This window comes from Oncorhynchus gorbuscha, linkage group LG03 (assembly GCF_021184085.1).
Source record: "Oncorhynchus gorbuscha isolate QuinsamMale2020 ecotype Even-year linkage group LG03, OgorEven_v1.0, whole genome shotgun sequence".
NCBI classification, from domain to species: Eukaryota; Metazoa; Chordata; class Actinopteri; order Salmoniformes; family Salmonidae; genus Oncorhynchus; species Oncorhynchus gorbuscha.
Window position 1 is genome coordinate 56607472 of NC_060175.1, and position 20430 is coordinate 56627901.

Here is a 20430-nt window from a genome sequence, read left to right on the forward strand (position 1 = left end):
CACACACAGACATACACTCACATTCTCTCTCTCTCTCTCTCTCTCTCTCTCTCTCTCTCTCTCTCTCTCTCTCTCTCTCTCTCTCTCTCTCTCTCTCTCTCTCTCTCTCTCTCTCTCTCTCTCTCTCTCTCTCTCTCTCTCTCTCTCTCTCTCTCTCTCTCACACACACACACACACACACACACACACACACACACACACACACACACACACACACACACACACACACACACACACACACACACACACACACACACACACACACACACACACACACACACACACACACACAGACGGTGGTCAATAGTAGAAGACAGAATCAAGAAGACCACCACTACAGTATCACCTCCACATACATGTCTGATAAACGGACCAGTATCTAATTAGATGACCATAGCCCTGGGGGCATGTGAACATCTCTGTATCATGTCCATGATGTCATGTCATCACTCACGGCAGGCAGGCTCCATTACAACCATATCAGGGCTAGGTGTGTCCCTGTGATGTGGTGTTTGGTAAGGGAACCCTCCCGTCCTGTCTGAGGTCTTGTCTGGCTGATGTTTTCCAGCCCAACGATCAGAGGGAGTCCATTTTCACGTGGATATACAGAGCTCAAGTCTCAGATGGACTCAACGATGCATCTCAGAGCCATTACTGTTTTACTGCTAGTGTTACTGGAGCTTCCGGGCTGTACCGCCTTGCCTTGCTGCTGATGGCAGCGCAATCCTGTTATAGCTTTGCCAGGGTCAAGCTCAATACAAATCAAAATAACAGTACGAATCTCTCTTTTTCATGTACTGATTGAATAAGAGGATAAAGTGATGAGGTTAAAACTGACTGGACAGCACGGTGTGCCAGTGGACACTGTGCTTGATCCTCAGAGAGCTGCTTAGAGACTTCTATAATGCATCTATAAGGCATTGCTTCAGAGGAATTCAACGCTTTTCATGATAAAGCTCTTGAATTTAAATTGATTGATGAAAGTATGTGGACAAAGTGTGCACAAATAGAATACAATGTACAGAATGCAAGAAAGACTGTAGTGGTCAGGCACCAGCTGCCAACAAATGCAGCAATGACACCCAAGTCATTCTGCTGCCAATCCTTGCCATTGTCCACGCCATAGCAGGCTCCCTCAATCTGGGCTCATTGTGCCTTCTACTGGAAGGATTGTGCCATTACACCACTAGCGTTGTCACTCATTATTGATTGATTTTCTGGGTTATTGAGTCAAGCCTTTTCAAGTAGAAGTTTCTACGTGAATGCATGAATGGTGTTCCACTGGGTAATCAAAGAGGTTGTCCAAGAGCAGTGGATGCCTGTCATGATTATAAAGTGGATATAGCTTTCTACAACAGCCTCTGGATACTTACCTTATTTCCTACCATGTGGATGAAGAGACTCCGCTGGCACCTATTAATATTTTAGCTGATTTTATTGACTACCTTAGCCAATGCCAATTCTGGATTCATATTTAATAATCACTCTGAGGGAGGGTGGTGCAGGGCTCTATCTCCTGCCCCCCCCCCCGTCCGTCCGTCCGTCCTCCTCTCCCTCCCTCCACCCCTCTCATTTATAACAAAATAAACGGCCGTCTTTTTTTTTTACACATGACAGGCAGGGGGCGTATCTACCGATTTGAACTAAACCTCGAACATGGACTTGCAGAAATGTTAAGCCGGCCAGACATCTTTGCTCGTTACCTTTTAACTGGTCCGGCAGAAAGAGCTGACAGCTACTGATAAAGACCACAGCCGTGAAAGGTCAGAGCATGAAAGCAGCTTCCTGTTGGTCGGGTCTGCTGCGGTACAGCCAACGGCAGTTAACCACAGCAAAGAGAGGAGGGCAGCACATGTCATGAGTTACCGCCGTTGCCTCCAGTGTGCAGTCATTCACACTGACAGTGGAAATCAGTGTTTTAAACAGCTTGCACATGTCCCATCCGAAAATGCTATATTCTTGAATGGTGAGTCGTGACCTAAGCAAACATTTTGGGGATGGTTGTTTCAGACACAAGCCACTCGGTCAGTAGGTAATGGCTATACTAGTAATTACTGCTTAGTAAAGGTTACGTATGGGATAGGTGACCGCATGTTTAGCAGCACTCAGATAAAGAGGAGGCAGGAGATGTGTACAGAATTTGTATAAATGCCTGATATACTGTAGTTCATTTCAATGGCAGCAGGAAATTGGTTTCCCGGGAATGGCATTCACTTTAAGCACAATAATTACAAAGCACTTCACAAATACACGTATTATCGGTATTAAGCTCCATTGAATTCAATTACAGGTGTTATTGGTGAGAAAGGGATGTGTGTCTCTCACTGAACAAAGACAAGCGGCAACAGGGGAAACTGTAAACTGACTGTTTGCCACATCATTTTGTATTCAAAAGATCAGGTTACGAGTATCAGGAGATGTAGGAAGACACAACAGTCTTTTATTGAGTATCATCACCACAGTCCATCTGGTTGGGGCATATCATTTGCTTTCTCTTCGGGACAGAAATCTTCACATTGCCTGTTGTGTGGCTGGTGCTTGCTGATAACAGATCACTAGCTGTTGCTTGGTCTGGCTCAACTCAGGAACTTCCATGGCAGATACATCTTAGCCTCGCCAGCCAGCCTTGATCTCGTGAGCTCACATAAATGATTCGATACACGGATACATGAAGCGATGAGGCGAATTGACACAGGATGAGAATGCAGCGGTCAGGGTGGTCTAGGATCAGGCTAGATATACAGTATTTATATACTGTTGTTCCTTCTACGTGTAACATTTCAAAGGGTGTCACAATACAAACAAATGTAAATAAACACATGTAAAGACACATTTTTAAAATGTATCATCTTGCCTCCTGAGCCTAGCTTTTACCACCTTTGGTCATGAGACACCAGAACCCTTTGATAGTGTCTGCTTCAGCCAACTCTTTCCACATTGCCATGTATTGGACCATCAGACCAGTGCAGATCCATGACACAAAGACAATTTACAGCACCATTCAGATTGAACCAATTAGCCTTGAATCATCAGGCCTGTGCTGGTTTGGTCTGCTCTGGTTGGGGGAGGTACCTTCTTGGCCCACACAGTGAAACTCCCAGAGTGGTTGGATGCTCCTCTGACCCGATGACATCACGGTGAGAACGCTCTGTTACTAATGTGGGGAGGAACCAGAATAACATTTTCCGAGGTTCCCTCATGCCCTGCTGGAGGTCCCGGCTAGATTGTGTTGTGGTTGTCTAAGCCTTGTGAATCATTCAGTTCACAGAGTCGATGCAGGCTAGTCTACCCGGCCCATGCCAGGACTTAAATTCCACTCTGATCTCAGCAAGTGAATAATGTTATCGAACATGAGTTAAAAGGAATTAGGTTATGGAGCAATTTGCTCCATTTAGGTACAGAAGCACAATGGGTGTATTTATTGCCGTAGTGTACCGGTCTATGTCTAAGTGAACATTAGCTGCTGCTCTATGTTACCTTCTCTCCTCCCCGGTGGTCCTCTGACTGAAGGTCAAGCAGGGAGGACACTCAGTCAAGCTGGCCTCCCGGACGACAGACAGGCAGACAGTGAGGCGGTGTCCCTTACCGCTCCAATGCTCTCATTTGGCAGGATTTGGAGCATAGAGAAGAGAGATGCCCAGAGAGAGTGTATGAATATTTATTTTTAAGGTTATATTAATTAGCTTTCCAAGTCAAATCCAATTTTATTTTTCAGATGCTTTGTAAAACAATAGGTGTAGACTCACAGTGAAAACGCTTAGTTATCAGCCCTTCCCAGCAATGCAGAGAAAACACTTAGAAAAATAACATCCTCTATGTGCATGTTTTAAGCTGGTGCGATGTTGGTTTATGTAACCTACAGCAAAGCAAGGTTCCCCCAAACTTCCAGATGAATTCTGCAAACGTTCTATGTATTATTTCCCTGTACATTTAACTCACTGTCATTTTAAACATGATATCTTATCACATGCCATGCAATCTCCATATATTATCCACATAATCCCAAAGAGGGTAATAATTCCAGGGTCATTGAACAATTCGTTTATTCATGTAGCTATAATGGTGGTGTCGATGATATGATGTGGGTTACATGCGAGGTTTTGGGAACAGTTGAACAACAGCTGTTAGCCATCAGGAGAGGGAGAGCAGGGGGGGTGGGGGTCACTTTTTGGAGGTGTTTCCTAACGGTTTCGCAGTCCTTACTGGGGGAACAGGGAATCGGAGGTTGTTGCAGTGAATATCAGAATTTGAATGGAGCGTTCCTTGAGGCTACATGGATACTACGGGAAATACTTGTAAAAATGCTCGTTGATATCAGAATTGCGCGAATATGAGCGGACGTGTGCTAATTGGGAAAGTGCCGCCAATGGGGCAACGCCAGCGGACGGCGCCCTGTGCGAAAAAGACGATACATTTTAGTCCAAGGTAAGCGCTAAGCAGAGATCTGCGGCGATACTGATCTGCGTTTATCACTGTCAGACGATGTACTGTAGCTCTGTAAATGATTCTGAATTACAGTGAACACGCGGAATTTGAAAACAGTTTGTTTCACTTCAAGAGTTGAACAACGAAATGCTTAGAATGTAACGTTAACATTGTAGTTTACCGAATGAAATGATGAAAATTAGTACTGTACAATTTTAAATTCAATAAAAAACACATTGCAGAGACTTTTATAGTGTATTTTTGTTCTTCTTAAAAAACTGAATGTAATTATTTTATAGGAATAAATTAACAGAAATGTAGAGTTTCAAGTGTTGATGTTGAAAATAATAGATCCATCATCCATTTATTTTATCTATCGACAGCAGCGTCCCTATGGGAAAATCTGGATACTTTTTACTGGCTAATGTAATAGTGTTTGGCTACATTTACTAGCTTATAGGCTATATAATCAAAATACTGACAAAATACTGATACTTTCAGTAGGCTAGTCTACCTGGGGGTTCAAATGGAGCTACAGCAGTGTGACTCAACATTTTGCTTATCAAGCAAAGCTTTATACTTTGGCAAACACTGAGGTCTTGTTAGATAGGGACTTGGCACTTGTTTGTCACAAGCAATTATGGGATTGGTTAAAAGAGCACCCTCCATGATGGAATTGCGGCAACTGTACCACAGCTATCTGGGTAATTGAAGATTCCTTGAGCGTTCAGCCACAGGTATGCGCTCCCAAGATTCATAAAATATATATTTGCCTAACTGTGCTGTCTGCCTTCCTTTCTCCCAGTCATATTTGTATTTATTTTTTAAACTAGGCAAGTCAGTTAAGAACAAAGTCTTATTTTCAATCACGGCCTAGGAACACTGCCTGTTCAGGGGGAGAACGACAGATTTGTACATTGTCAACTAGGGGATTTGAACTTGCAACCTTCCGGTTACTAATACAACGCTCTAACCACTAGGCTACCCTGCCACCCCATAGTTGTTGACACCAGACCAGGGACACAGATACTGTTGAAAGTATTGGAGGTGCACTTGATTTAGCTTGGAGTTTGCACTTTTGGGACAATTCCATTAGTTCTATATATACTGGGCAAACTAAATCAAGCACAGCTAAAGTATTTGAAAGTATTTGGCACACGTCTGGTTGTTGCATACTGTCTTGCGCGAAGACTTAACCATGAATGGTCGATGGCCCTTTTACTATCCCCGTAATGTCTATAGGGTAACATGTCCCACATGTTTGTGTGTATGTCTACATTACAAAGCTAGTATGTTTTGACTGTGTCAGAAGTTAAAATTGACTCTTTAATCATGACTGGCTACCTGGTCCCTGCATCCGGCCTTTAAGTTCTAAAAGTAACTACCTGGTAAATAAAAGTGTCAGCTGTAATTGGATAACATCAGTGGGAGCTGGTCTCTCATAATGTAGACTGGTGTTTGGGCTTCCAACAAGATGGATGAGTGTTAATTCGATTTTTTTTTGTAATTAAGGCGGTCATAAATTGTAATAAATAATACATTTCAGACAATGCTTTTGTCAACAACTTTATCAAGGTCATATCACAATCATATCAAACGTGGGACACTCCAATAGTGTGCGGCAGCAGTGGTTATAAACCAGGTCAGATGGCGTGTATCCCTGAGTGTGTGTGTGGAGAAAGTACCATTTAGTAGGTGTGATGGCTGGATGCTTATCTAAATGGGACACTTATCAGCCTAGTAGGAATGACATCAAAGTCTCAAGGTAGTGTTTTGTCTTTCTCTGTATGACCAATTAAGCTGTTTGTTTCTGTAGTCACGGCTGTATGAATACAGTTTAAATAAATCATAATAGCGTAGAAGGCTTTTATTGTGCTTTAATCACATTTCTCTGCACAATAATATAATCTATTGTGATTGATTGACTCAAGTGACGTCATTGTTAGGTTTAGTATCTCTACATTATGAAGAAAGTTGCCTTCTAGCAGTCAGATGGTCTAGTCTACAGTACTTTACCTATTGACATGCTTTAGGGTCCAATAAGTAAGAGTCATCTTGTTGCACACAGCTGGTCCCAGTTTGTGCTCCACCAGGGAGGAGTGTAGAATGTATATCATGTTTTTCTCCTCTTCCCCCACCACACAGCCCCTCTCTCAATCGTTCAAACTTAAACATTTTCTCAGGGACAGAAATTCAAATAATAGCACTAACGCATAAATCAGCCGGTAAGCTTGGAGCAGTGCCACTGAAAACAAAAAGGCCAATTCCCCACCCCCATGTATGAAGTATGTACATGGTTCAGTTCCTCCCACCTCCCTTGTCTGAAATCCACTTCCGAAATATAAGCTCCAAAGTAGACCCATGTTGCAATATCAACAGACTACGGCAGGGTTCCCCAACTGGCGGCCCACGGGCCAAAGGTTTTATTTGCCCCCCCCCCCCAAGTTTTCTGAGCCACATTTTTTTCTTCTATACACCGAACAAAAATATAAATGCAACGTATAACAATTTCAAAGGTTTTACTAAGTTACAGTACATAATACATCCATTTAAATAAACTCATTAGGCCCTAATCTATGGATTTGACATGAATGGGAATACAAATATGCATCTGTTGGTCACAGATACCTTTAAAAAATAAATGTTAGGGGCATGGGATCAGAAAACCAGTCGGTATCTGGTGTGACCACCATTTGCCTCATGCAGCACGACACATGTCCTTCACATAGAGTTGATCAGGCTGTTGATTGTGGCCTGTGGCATGTTGTCCATCTCCTCTTCAGTGGCTGCACGAAGTTGCTGGATATTGGCGGGAACTGGAACACGCTGTTGTACACATCAATCCAGAGCATCCCAAACATGCTCAATAGGTGACACGTCTGGTGAATATGCATGCCATGGAAGAACTGGGACATTTTCAGCTTCCAGGAATTGTGTACAGATCTTTGCGACATGGGGCCGTGCATTATCATGCTGAAGCGTGAGGTGATGGTGATGAATGGCACGACGATGGGCCTCAGGATCTTGTCTCAGTATCTCTGAGCATTCAATTTACCATGGGAAAAATGCAACTGTCTTCATTGTCTGTGGCTTATGCCTGCCCCTACCGTAACCTTACCGCCACCACGGGGACACAACATTGACATCAGCAAACCACTTGCCCAAACAACGCCATACAAACTGTCTGCCATCTGCCCAGTACAGTTGAAACGGGGATTAATCCGTGAAGAGCACACTTCTCCAGCGTGCCAGTGGCCATCGAAGGTGAGCATTTTCACACTGAAGTCAGTTACGACGCCAAACTGCAGACAGGTCAAAACCATGGTTAGGATGACGAGCACGCAGATGAGCTAGCCTGAGACAGTTTCTGACAGTTTGTGCAGAAAATCAGCTGTCCGGGTGGCTGGTCTCATACGATCCCGCAGATGAAGAAGCCGGATGTGGAGATCCTGAGCTGGTGTGGTTACACGTGGCCTGCGGTTGTAAGACTGGTTGGACATACTGCCAAATTCTCTAGAACAACATTTGAGGCGGTTTATGGTAGAGAAATGAACATTCAATTATCTGGCAACAGCTCTGGTGGACATTCCTGCAGTCAGTATGCCAGTAGCATGCTCCCTCAGAGACATCTGTGGCATTGTGTTGTGTGACAAAACTGCACATTTTATAGTGGCCTTTTGATTGTACCTAGCACAAGGTGCATTTGTGTAACGATCATGCTGTTTAAACAGCTTTATCTTGGCAAAGGAGAAATGCTCAGTAACAGGGATGTAAACAAATGTGTTAACAATTTCAGAGAAATAAGCTTTTTGTGTGTGTGGAAAATGTATGGGATCTTTTATTTCAGCTCATGAAACATGAGACCAACACTTTACATGTTGCGTTTATATTTTTGTTCAGTGTATATATATTCTACATTTTCATTGTTGGACATAAAAGACTGTTAAAAAAACAGGAAACCAGGTCCAAGTGATTTATTTTTTGGAACTCTATTCCCAAGCATTTATAGAGCGATGTGGTCATATACAAATGTAAACAAGGTTTGAAATGATAATGTTTTAGCCAAATATTATATCTGTTTAGGCTTCTTGTGGTCAATTTGTAGTCTACAAATGATATGTAATTATGTTCCGGCCCCCTGACCATCCACATAAGGGGAAAAAACGACCTGCAGCTGAGTCTACTTGATAATCCCTGGACAACAGGCTATAAAACACTCCCTCCATGTCTCTCTTGGATTTGTCACCCCCTTGGGGACATTCAAAGGAATGACCCTGTCTTACTTCATCATGAGTGTCCAGGGACAAACGACTGACTAATGCTACTGACGAAAGATGTGACTTGATCAAACACACCAGACTCGTGTGAATATCCGAGGTATCTGTTAATCACTTTAATAAGTCCAGAACACTGAATGCCTTGATGAAAAATGCTCTGCCTCATAAAATGTGATCAAGTACCAAAAAGGCTGGTTTCACAAGTGTGTGAATCCCAATGTAAAATCAAAGATGGAACCTTTCCTTAGACAACAATTCATAAGAGAACGTAGCCAAGTGTGTGAGTGTTACTGTGAGCTAACGTCCCTGCTGTTCTTCCTAGTCCTCGTGATAAAATCCCTGCTGGTTTGTGGTTGTTTAAAAGACTACCACGGACTTCTAAATGTTTATAGCATTGTTGCTTAGAGTGTCGACAAATGTGCCTCGCCTCAGTCCTCTGTATAAAGTTCGTAGACCCAGAAGTCCATTTCAACCTTCGCGCGTCACAAAAAACGCTGCTTAGCATCAAACATATTAACTCGCAATCTTTGATATCTCTTTTCTCAATGCCGGCTAGACGTGTGGCTAATAGGTCAGAGGGATGCATTCGTACAAGTCTTGAAATTAGATTAAAAGGATATTAAAGAGTTTTGGAAAGGATATTAACTGGCAATTGGCACTAATTACTGTGGGGGTACGGGACTTATTTAAAGGTATAGTTCGGGACGTGGCCCTTTATCTAATTCCCCACTCGTGGATGCCGCTAGTTAGCAACTTCCTTCAAACTGCACTCGGACACATAAAAATGGTATCCACAAGTTCATCTGACCCCGGAGAAGTAGATAAAGGGCCAAAATTGCCTCATTGCCAACATCCCAAACTATCCGGAGGGGTTAGTGTTTGACAACCACCTACGGAGAGCACTGCAATCCAGCAAAAGATCTGTCTTAAAACTCTTGGCTCCACAACCGCAAATTAAAACATCACTCAACACCCTGTCTCTGTGTCGGCCAACAGTTCTGTGTGTGTTTGATTGATGGAGAGTCTGTTTTGTCTACCTGTTAAGGGATAGGGATAGGAAATAAATGAACCACTTTGTTGATTGAATTAACCAATTAGGGTGATTGGCGCTTCTGAGAAATGCATGATTAGTACACTTTAGTTGATTTTGTGGCTGACAACAACATGTCATATACTTTCTCCTGTTATGATTATGATGTACATTTGTGGGAGCAGTTCCTTTCAGAGAGCAAAATGATATAGTGAAGTATTCCAGTAACTGTTAGATTCTAGGTCTCAAACCACGCCCTTTTTTGGACACCCTCCTACATAGCCATGTGATTTAAAGGGCTCCTTCGGGATTTTGGCAAATGAGGCCCTTTCCTTTCCCCAGCATACTAGCCGATACCCACAGACTTCCAGTCATTGCGCTAACGCTAGTTAGCATTGGCTCTCGTAGAAACTACCTTCTGACTTCCTTCATACTAGACACAGAGACATACAAATGGTATCCACGAGTTCATCTGACTCTGGGGAAGTAGATGAAGTTAGATACGTTACAGATTAAATAGTCCCCCCCCTCATCAATCTACACACAATACCCCATAATGACAAGTTGTAGAAACATCTCAAGGAGGACCAATGGGAACAGGACGCACCTGAGCTCAATTTCAAAGGGTCTGAATATTTCTTTAAATATATTTTTTATTACCATTTTTTCTTTTTTTAATCTAAAAGCCAGTTTTCACTTTGTTATTATTGGATATTTTGATGAGGAGATTGATGAGGAAAAAATGTAATCCTTTTTGGAATAAGGCTGTAACGTAACCAAATGTGGAAAAAAGTTTTGGGGTCTGAATACTTTCCAAATGCACTGTATCCCTTTAAGTCAAATTTCCTCCTCTGCTTCAGACTTTTTATGGGCCATTTTTGTCTCCCTGTTTTTTTATATTTTTTACATACACTATTCCATGTTCCATCGCCTTGCTAATTGCAGAGTAGAAACCCACAAAGAGCAATTTCAAGTCAGTGGGGCAGCACAGAAAGGGAAGAGAAGTTAGGAATGACTCAGCTTTCCAAGGGTCTTATTACTGTATCTACCTTTTCTCTATGCCACGTTTGTGTCTGGATTTTTAAAAAATGGATTGCTACTTACCCCTGCCAAACTAATGAGAGGTAGCATAATAATTATGTAAATCTAAGAAGTACTTAACATTACAGCTCTCTGGAGATGTTTCTATTGAAACCATAAAGGCATACAAAACTGTCTTCAGAACCCATTCCCTCCATTTCAAAAGTCTCTGCTTTAAATTCGACAGTGTTTTGTCCTACTCTGAACCTTACATGACAATTGTCCTCTTCGACGACATACTCCACCCCTCCTGAAATTAAATTCCATGCAATGATGTGTATATTTGGTATGTGAGATTCAAATGAACTCCTATTCAAATGTATTCAGAGGATGCATTTGGTCTGTGTATTTATTTGCTCTCTTGCAAGCCAGAAGCAGATTTTTGGGCTACAGTGCCACACTGTGACTGGTCATCCGTGTCCCTCCCTCCCTCCTCTCACGTAGGGGCCTCTCCAGCAGTATATGTCCCAGGGTGAAACAGACCAGGCAGACGGGTGGCTGGGTGGCAACCCTGACCCTCAGGCAGCTGTCATTGTGATTTCCCCTTCTCCTCTACTTCCCCTGTTCCCTTGTTCTATCGCTCCTTGGAACACGCCATCCCAGCTACAAGACCTTGAGCAGCCTGTCAACCCACTGCCGCCCTCGGCCTCGACCGGTCATCTTGATTTAACAGACACGTCCCGTGCTGAGGAAACTTCAGTCGAAGAATCCGCTCATGGAGCTGTAGAGGATGTGTTGCACATGAGAGAGTAAAGAGAGTTGTGTTGTTAGAATCAAACCATCTCTGTTGTGTAACTTAGGCATCCCTTGCCTGATAAAACAGCTTGTAGCTAGAGATCCCAACCCTCCGCTGGCAGTTACCATGATATCCCTTCAGGAGGACAGATGGACATGTCAAAGCTGTTGCCAATTTAGGCCTACCTTTGTCTTCTCCTTCGATAACCTCCTCTGTAACTGCACAGTTGCTGTTAGACAGCGTTGTCGCTGTTAATGCACAGTAACTAGTATTTTCTACAGCCCCATGCTCTTCTTTATTATAACCTTTGACCCCTTCTTTCTGCAGTTGGGATGAGAGCAGCTCCATCAGCAGTGGGCTCAGCGATGGCTCTGTAGACAACCTCAGCTCTGAGGAGTTCAACGCCAGCTCCTCCCTCAACTCCCTGCCCACCACGCCCCTCGGCTCCAGACGCAACTCCTCTGTCATGGTGAGTAAAGGCCACATTCAATCACAGCAGCCGTAGCTATGTTTATGTACTTCTGTTTACAGACAATGTAGCCCTACTATCTGCACACACACACACACACACACACACACACACACACACACACACACACACACACACACACACACACACACACACACACACACACACACACACACACACACACACACACACACACTAAGCAGATACTGGTGTTTTGAGAAAAGCAAACTCTAATAGATTTAAGGGAACAACTTTTTCTGTTTAAGTTCTGGAAGAACACAGTTAGGTAAGTCCTTTGTCCTTAAATGTTTAAGTCAATATTTCAGACTGACACTGCACCCATTGCTCCCTCTCACTGTCCCCCTGCCTGCCTGCTTGCCTGCCTGCGTCTGTTATTCACCCTCTGCAGAAGTGTGTCAAATCTGCCTGAGTCATTTGGGTCCCAAAGAAGCAGTTCACACGACAGACACTGCAATGTCATTACATCTGAAATGGATTAAGCTGATGTGTCATTGTGCACCACTCAAAGTTGTTTACTGCAACGGTTTGCCCCATTAGCCACTCATTTGAAATCAAAGTGATATTTTGCATTTCATTTAACACTGCAACATCATGCATCCAACTTACAGTCAGTGGAAATCTGAACTGGATTTAAAATGCATTTTGTAGATAGTTGACCAACTTTTGGTAGGTGACATCTCAGGGGGAAGAACAGCCACTGCTATTGCTTCATCAGGCACTTCAAAAAGACCCTTAGAAACCCCTTCACTAATCCTCATACCACAAATGATAAATGTCAACTTTCAGTAATCAATTACGGTTTGAGAATACTGTACACATTTCATTCTTCATTGGCGTGGCAAGTATGGAGGTTCTCCACTTTATCCACAGGTGAAAAATGCTTCTCAGACGGGCTTGTCACTTCTGGTGTTACTGTGGCAACACTGCGTCTTTCTTCTGTTCTCCTCCTCGTCCAAGAGAGAGCATATTGATGAAGCATGGGGATTAGTATAGCTGACTGAGCCATCTGTGACCATATTACATTATGAGGTGCGCTGCCAAGACACACTGCGCCCAATTCTCGAAGCAGCTACATACAGTAGTCCTACAGTACATTTTCCAGTGTAGCACCTGTCTAAAATTATAAACACGGTCTTTGTTTTTTCTTTTCTTCCTGTGGTCATATTTGTTTGGGATGATGGCTCACTACAGTATTTCCCTGTCATTTGCTTGGTTGGTTTCATCCTGTCGTTACTTATACACTAAAGCAGTGTCAACCTCGTATTAACAGTGGTCCTTCTGTAGCTCAATTGTGGTCCTTCTGTAGCTCAATTGGTAGAGCATGGCGCTTATAACGCCAGGGTAGTGGGTTCAATTCCCAGGACCACCCATACGTAGAATGTATGCACACATGACTGTAAGTCGCTTTGGATAAAAGCGTCTGCTAAATGGCATATATTATTTATTATTTATTATTAACAAAGACTTCAGCAGAGGGACGGATTAGGTGAAACAGCATTGTGGCCAGTGTTGTTTTGATTAATGAGTTTTGGTGGTGCTTAACGAAGAGAATAGCTGAGGTGACTCAGTCGTTGTGCCCTACAGCATGGTACTATATTGTTTTGGCCACCCCCGGCCTTGCCCACTGTGCAGAATATAATCGTAAGGAAGTCACAGTGAATTATTCTCTGTTGGTTCTAGTTTAATTGGGCAGTTAATAATGTGCCTGCCCCCCGCATACGATGAAAGAGTAGTCCTTACGTAACAGGGTTGCAGCCTGCAAGACAAGCCACTTATTTTCCCCGCATAGGAAGAGGAGGGCATTGAAAAACTGGATGCATTTGGAACAGCGTAAACAGCCCAGACTTACCAAGCTTTCACTTAGCACGTCACCCAAAATGCATGTCATGAGTATGTACTATAATGTTCCTTGAAAATGCCAAGTCAATACTCGACGCACCAACATTTGTGGGATTCAAGAGGGACACATGAGTCATGATGCATCCTTTGTAGTTACAATGACTACTGGGGTGAAAGTCTCTGAAGCTCATAACATAGTGACTTCGGTAAATCTCTGGTGTTATACAGTATAGGCTTATCCGTTCCTCCCACTTGCTCTCCCTCTGGAATGCTGACATACACTCAGATTGAACAGCAGAGATTACTGAGGGCCTTCCACAGATAACAAACACAATATCACACACACACACACACACACACACACACACACACACACACACACACACACACACACACACACACACACACACACACACACACACACACACACACACACACACACACACACACACACACACACACACACATAAACCTGGGTGTTTCTCACGTGACCCCAAATATTCAATTTAATTTCAAAATAAATAAATAAATGGCACTTTTCAATTCCGAAATCTGAATTTCGACGAATCTTCTTCATTGACCAAACTGACACGGAATTGACTAACCCTGTGTTTCCCATTGGGACCCAGTGGAGGCTGAGGGGAGGACGGCTCATAATAATGGCTGGAACGGCGCAAATGGAATGGCATCAATTACCTGGAAACTATGTGTTTGTTGTATTTGATACCATTCCACCAATTCCACTCCAGCCATTACCACGAACCCGTTCTCCCCGATTAAGGTGCCACCAACCTCCTGTGTTGTGACCATATAAATAAAATAAATACTTCCATTTGCAAAGTACCTCATGTTGGTGGTTATGTCCCTGTCCTCATGCAGCTCCGCACCGATGCTGAGAAGCGCTCCCTGGTGGAGAGTGGCCTGTCCTGGTACAGCGAGGATGCCAAGGCTGCACGCAAGATGGACGGGAGCAGCTACGAGACAGGGAGCCTCAAAACCGAGACCCCCAGCAAGTGGAGGAAGTCTTCCAGACCCATGGAGGGTGCTAGTGAGGACGCGGGGGTCAAGGGGGAACTGAGGAAGCCCCAGAGCCTGGGTCAGCCAGGGAACTTTAAAAAGGGACGCAACCCCCCTGTGGGCGTGACCTCACCCATCACGCACACCTCTCAAAGCGTCCTGAAAGTGGCAGGTGAGATGGAATCATTTGTTTTCTCTCTCTTTCGCTCTCTCTCTCTCTCTCTCTCTCTCTGACCTACCTCTCACACTCAGACATCCACACATTTCTCTATACAGTAAACACATTTTTGGAGGGTCCAGTCCTGTTGAGTTGGAAGTAACTTAGCAGTTTGATGATTAAGTAACCCACCATTATTCCAAGTGAGCGCTATACAGGAAAGACTATAAAAAACAATTATTACTTCATGCGCTAATAAAGAGTGTGTGTTAAAGTAGATGCATAAATGGTGAGGAAACATGGGGAGAAAACAGGATTGTTAACTTGTTTTGCAAAATATCCTTGTCATCCATATTCTCCCCTAAATGGATAACACATGGAAAACCAAGTCTGGTTTGGAGAGTAGCCACAGCCAGCAGATATCAACTGAAATGTAGCAAGGCAGTCTGGCTCTCTGTGCCAGAGTTTGATTCGGTTGTAGTACTGTACAGGATCACTGAGAATAAATGATACTGTACAGTGTGTTCCATGCAGAACTGGGCTCCTCTTTGTGGATTTCCCTCTTGGTTCGTCTTCCTATGTGTCTTGTCAAGAAAACAAACTGGCTTCAGAGACCCACTGTCTTGTGAATCATTTTCAGGTTTTGAACATATTTTCATATTTTTGCTCTACCTGAATTTGAAGACTATGGATATTTAATGAAGCTTCATGGGCAGTATCAGTGGAAGATGTACATTTCAACAGCAACGAACACGGTACAGTGCAGCACGGCATTTCAAATGACCACTGTGTGTTCTGTGTGCATATCTTAATGAATGGTGTCTTTTAAGACTGGATCCACTGCTGTATGACTGCTGCCATTGAGGCAGCAATAACCGATTCATAGTTTTTAATGAAATAAATATTTTCAGAGTGAGACGTGTTGCACTGTAGTGCCTTACCTTTCTATCCAATCCAAAAGCCAGTTTAATGGAAACTTCCTTTTTTGACACGCAGCAGACTGCAATGCTGTCTAGTGACTCATCCGTCTGATCACAGCAATAATGTTGTGTTTGCTGTTCTTTCATCCCACGCGATGTACATGATTGAACGATAAGGGGAAACATTCAAACTGCAGTAAAATGTCCTGACTGTAGTAAAATGATGCAATTTATTGCATTACCCTCTACTACTTATCTAGCTGGTTTAATGTGGCTGATTATAAAGGAGGTTCTAAGGATCCATTATGTCTTCTGGCATTGTTCTCTGGGATACGAATGGAGTCTAAAGATATTCATACACAGACTATTTTGTTTTTAACCCCCCCCTCCCCAATCAATTATGCTGCTCTTACACGTCTGATTGCATCTTGAATTCCAATGATGGCTGCCAAGTGAGGCTTTTATACGTGGGAAAGACTGGGAGCTATTTTACTAGTGTTTGCTTTGTCAACTCGCTATCTCCAGTTCTCCCTTTCCCTGACTGAGTGACATGAGCTGTTACTTCATGCGCCTGTGAATGTAAGAGCAATAATTTATGTACTTATATTCTGAAAAGCGTTAAGCGTGTCAATTTGAGTTACTTGTCCTTGACAAGTTGCCAGAATAATGTGAATGCACAATCCACAGAGTGCCATTTAATAAAAACAACCAATTTTTTCCCCCTCATTTTGGCCGGGTCGCCAAAGTTATTGGGCGTTGCATTTCTCCACGTCTTGGTCAAGGGCCCAGTTTGTCACACAGACTGGTCTGCAATACCTTAGATAGATTTGTGTGTCTGCATGTCGGTGACTCGACCTCTTCATATAAACCATCTGTAAGTAAATACAGATGTTTCTTGCTTATAAAGTTGACTCTCCTCTAATAACACGAGTTATATGCAGCTGTGACCAAATGCAGCTGTGACCAAATTGAGCCATTTAGCCATATTGTATGGTTCTGGTCATCCGTGACTCCAGTCTGACTGATTCCTCTGATTCATCCAACATTCGTCACAGTGGTGTCATCGACATCCAGTCAGTTCACTGATGCTTTCACTCTTTTGATATTTTCAGTTAGGTTCACATTCAGCTGCACTCATTATCACAGCTCGCTACGCAACAGATGATTACTCTGTAATGTAATCTCATCTAAACTCTATACTTATCTATCTCTTTGACTGCAGCACCAAAGAGTGACCACAAGGCGGTGGACAAGACCAAGATGTCTGTGAAGGCTGCTGGGCTGCAGCGCTCCCGTTCCGACGCCGGGAGAGAACACCTCCCGGAGCACCGGGAACACCGAAAGCCACCGTCAGGCCTGGTCAAGCCTTCTGCCGGGGCCTCGTTCGGCTACAAGAAGTCCCCGACTACCGGCACTGCCACCGTCATGACAGCAGGGGGCAGCACTATCTCTAGTGGCTCTGCCACCGTGGGCAAGATTCCCAAGTCCTCTGGCATCCCTGTGAAGCCGATGGGAGTAGGAGGGGGAGGAAAAGGGGGGCGTAAGAACAGCTTTGACGCCACAGGCAGTGAGGAGGGGGGCTTCCTGGGGCCCAACGCCCGTAACAGCCTCCAGTACCGAAGCCTGCCGCGTCCTGCCAAGTCCAGCACCCTCAGCCTGATCGGCCGCCCTGGGTCGGCCCGGCCTGCCAGCAGCAGCATCGACCCCGGCCTGCTGAGCCTGAAGCCTGTCTCCATGGCCTGCCCTGGCCCCAAGAGGAAAGAGCCCGGCAGTGGAAGCACTAAGGGGGCCAGTCGAGGAGGGAGCACAGGCCCTGTCAACCAGACAGACCGGGAGAAGGAGAAGGAGAGAGCTAAGGCCAAGGCTGTGGCATCTGATATGGACTCCCTGTGTGGCTCCCTGAAGATGGAAGACTGTCTGGGGGATTCTACAGGGGAGGCCAGCACCAAACTGCAGGGACTGCGGAGGGCCAGTAGCAGCAAATACCCCGAGCTCTCCTCGCCCACCAGTCAGAGGTAAATCCACCACCGTGATACATTCTCACACTGTTCAAGTCCTACAGTACGTTAAAATAATACCACTCCTTTTGCTGTGGTATGGTGTTTATAGAATCAGCGATGTAGTCATGTGTTAGTATCGACTCAGTTTGTTCAGCTGTCATTTTATGAAGAGTTGCTGTGTAATGTTTTCTTAACCACTTAAAATAGACATAGAGCAACACCGCAATAAAACAATTAACTGCTTGCTGTGTTTTGCACTCATGTCTTAGAACAGGACCAGCCCAGTAGGGTCTCTGGATCCGTCCCGGTGCTGTATGGTGCTGGATCTGACATTGTGTCTCGTGTCTAATTCATAGGATGCTGAGCTGCAAGTCTCTGGGTCGGCCGCCCAGCCTTGCCCACTTGGACAAGGTCAACTCCAATAGCCTGGATTCGTGCGTGACCATCCAGGACCTGCCTCCTAAAGTGCCCCCTTACTCTAAGCTCCAGGACCTGGCCGGGTCTGGCTCACGCAGCCCGGCCCCCCGGGGCCTCACCCCTAGCCCAGCACCCGTCCTGCACTTGGACTCCCCCAGCTGCTACCCCAGCCAGACCCTGTCCTTGGGGGGCTCTCCGCTGCTTTACCCCAAACTATCTGGCCTGCACCGCAGTATGGAGTCCCTTCCCCTCACCATGAGTGTTCCTCCCAGTGGAGGATATATCCGGGCAGAGTCCCGAGACAGGGACAGGGATAGGGAGGAGGTGAGGGGCACAGGGACCTGGGTTGCTGGGAGCAGGACCTCCCTCAATCTCCCAGACAGGTGGGTCTCGACTGGAGCAACACCCTGATGATGGGGTGGCATGGGTTGGGTAACCCTCTGCTTGTGGGGGATGTCTTCACTAGTCACTAGCGCAGCAGTCAGTATCTGTATGTAGCAACATAGCATAGTTTGATCATTCTATCTTCTTTCTACTGCAACAGAGATATTAAGAGCAAGAGATTTTGTGATTTGAAAAAAAAAAAAAATCAAATGAATTGTTTGATAGCAGAAAGGGTCAAATTTGGTTTCTTCGTGTTCTTTCTCTACCAGTTTGCAAACGGACAGGAACACCTTACCTAAGAAAGGATTAGGGTATGTCAAGTAAGTCTGTCATAGTTTCCCGTGACATTTGCTGTATCAAATTATGTAGTATTCTAATCATCTGAGGCGCATGTTTAATTGTTGCTCTCTTAATTGTCCGACCCCAGTCCCTACAGCTCTGGTCCGTCTGAGGGTCAGTCGGATGGAAAGGAGAGGCGTCACTCCCACACGGCAGTGAGCCTGACAGAGAGCGAGAGCCCCCCTCAGCTGCCTTCTCCCACCCACATGCCCCATCTTTCCTCTGGCAAGGCCCACCTCACTAACGTGGGTGAGTCTCAGTTTTCTTTCATTCATCAACTGTCCTCCAGCTGACTGACTGACAAACTCTGTCTAACTCTAAACTCTCATTAAGACACATCCCCCTGCTGGTTTGTATTTTGTTCAGTATATACGTATATCCAGTACCAGTCAAAAGTTTGGACACACCTCATTCCAGGGTTTTTAGTATTTCTACATTATAAAATAGTAGTGAAGACATCAAAACGATGAAATAGTACATATGTAATCATGTAGTACCCAAAACAGTGTTAACAAATCAAAATATATTTTAGATTTTAGATTCTTCAAAGTAGCCACTCTTTGCCTTGATGACAGCTTTGCACACTCTTGGCATTCTCTCAACCAGGTTAATGAGTTAGTCACCTGGAATGCATTTCCTTTAACAGGTGTGCATTGTTAAAAGTTAATTTGTGGAATTTATGACAAGGTAGGGTATACAGAAGATAGCCCTATTTGGTGAAAGACCAAGTCCATATTATGGCAAGAACAGCTCAAATAAGTAAAGAGAAAAGACAGTCCATCATTACTTTAAGACATGAAGATCAGTCAATCTGGAAAACGTCAAGAACTTTGAAAGCTTCTTCAAGTGCAGTCGCAAAAATCATCAAACGCTATGATGAAACTGGCTCTCATGAGGACCGTGACAGGAAAGGAAGACCCAGAGTTACATCTGCTGCAGAAAGGATAAGTTCATTAGAGTTACCAGCCGTAGAAATCTGCAATTAACCACACCTCAGATTGCAGCCCAAATAAATGCTTCACAGAGTTCAAGTAACAGACATGTTACGAATCCCTTTTTGGCCCGACAGTCTAGGGGGGGGGGGGTTGGTAATGAGACCCGTAACATAACTCATGCAAATTATTATTGTGACAAAGTAAAAGTGTGAACGAAATAACCACGACAACAGAAATCTACCATCAAACTCCAGGTTTATTTATAAACACGCGGTAATGGGGGGGAGCAGGAAAAGGGGCTGAGCTGGACCCAAGGAAAGAAACAATAAGTATTCAAAAACACCCCTAAGCTAGACTAGCCTACTTTAACAACAGCTAACTAAC

General features: G+C 44.3%; 1 protein-coding gene across 13 annotated transcripts in view; it reads left to right on the top strand.

Moving 5' to 3' along the window:
* LOC124031607 (neuron navigator 1-like) overlaps positions 1 to 20430 on the top strand; it is a 143447-nt gene that overhangs the window by 87255 nt on the left and 35762 nt on the right. For 11 of the 13 annotated variants that reach the window (XM_046343061.1, XM_046343055.1, XM_046343059.1 and 8 more), the window contains 6 exons: positions 11876 to 12017; positions 14757 to 15066; positions 17194 to 17986; positions 18328 to 18771; positions 19042 to 19092; positions 19200 to 19360. In XM_046343061.1, coding sequence (XP_046199017.1) covers positions 11876 to 12017; positions 14757 to 15066; positions 17194 to 17986; positions 18328 to 18771; positions 19042 to 19092; positions 19200 to 19360 — 1901 coding nt within the window. The remainder of the gene's footprint in view (positions 1 to 11875; positions 12018 to 14756; positions 15067 to 17193; positions 17987 to 18327; positions 18772 to 19041; positions 19093 to 19199; positions 19361 to 20430) is intronic. The other 2 variants (XM_046343058.1, XM_046343068.1) reach the window with 1 other exon arrangement.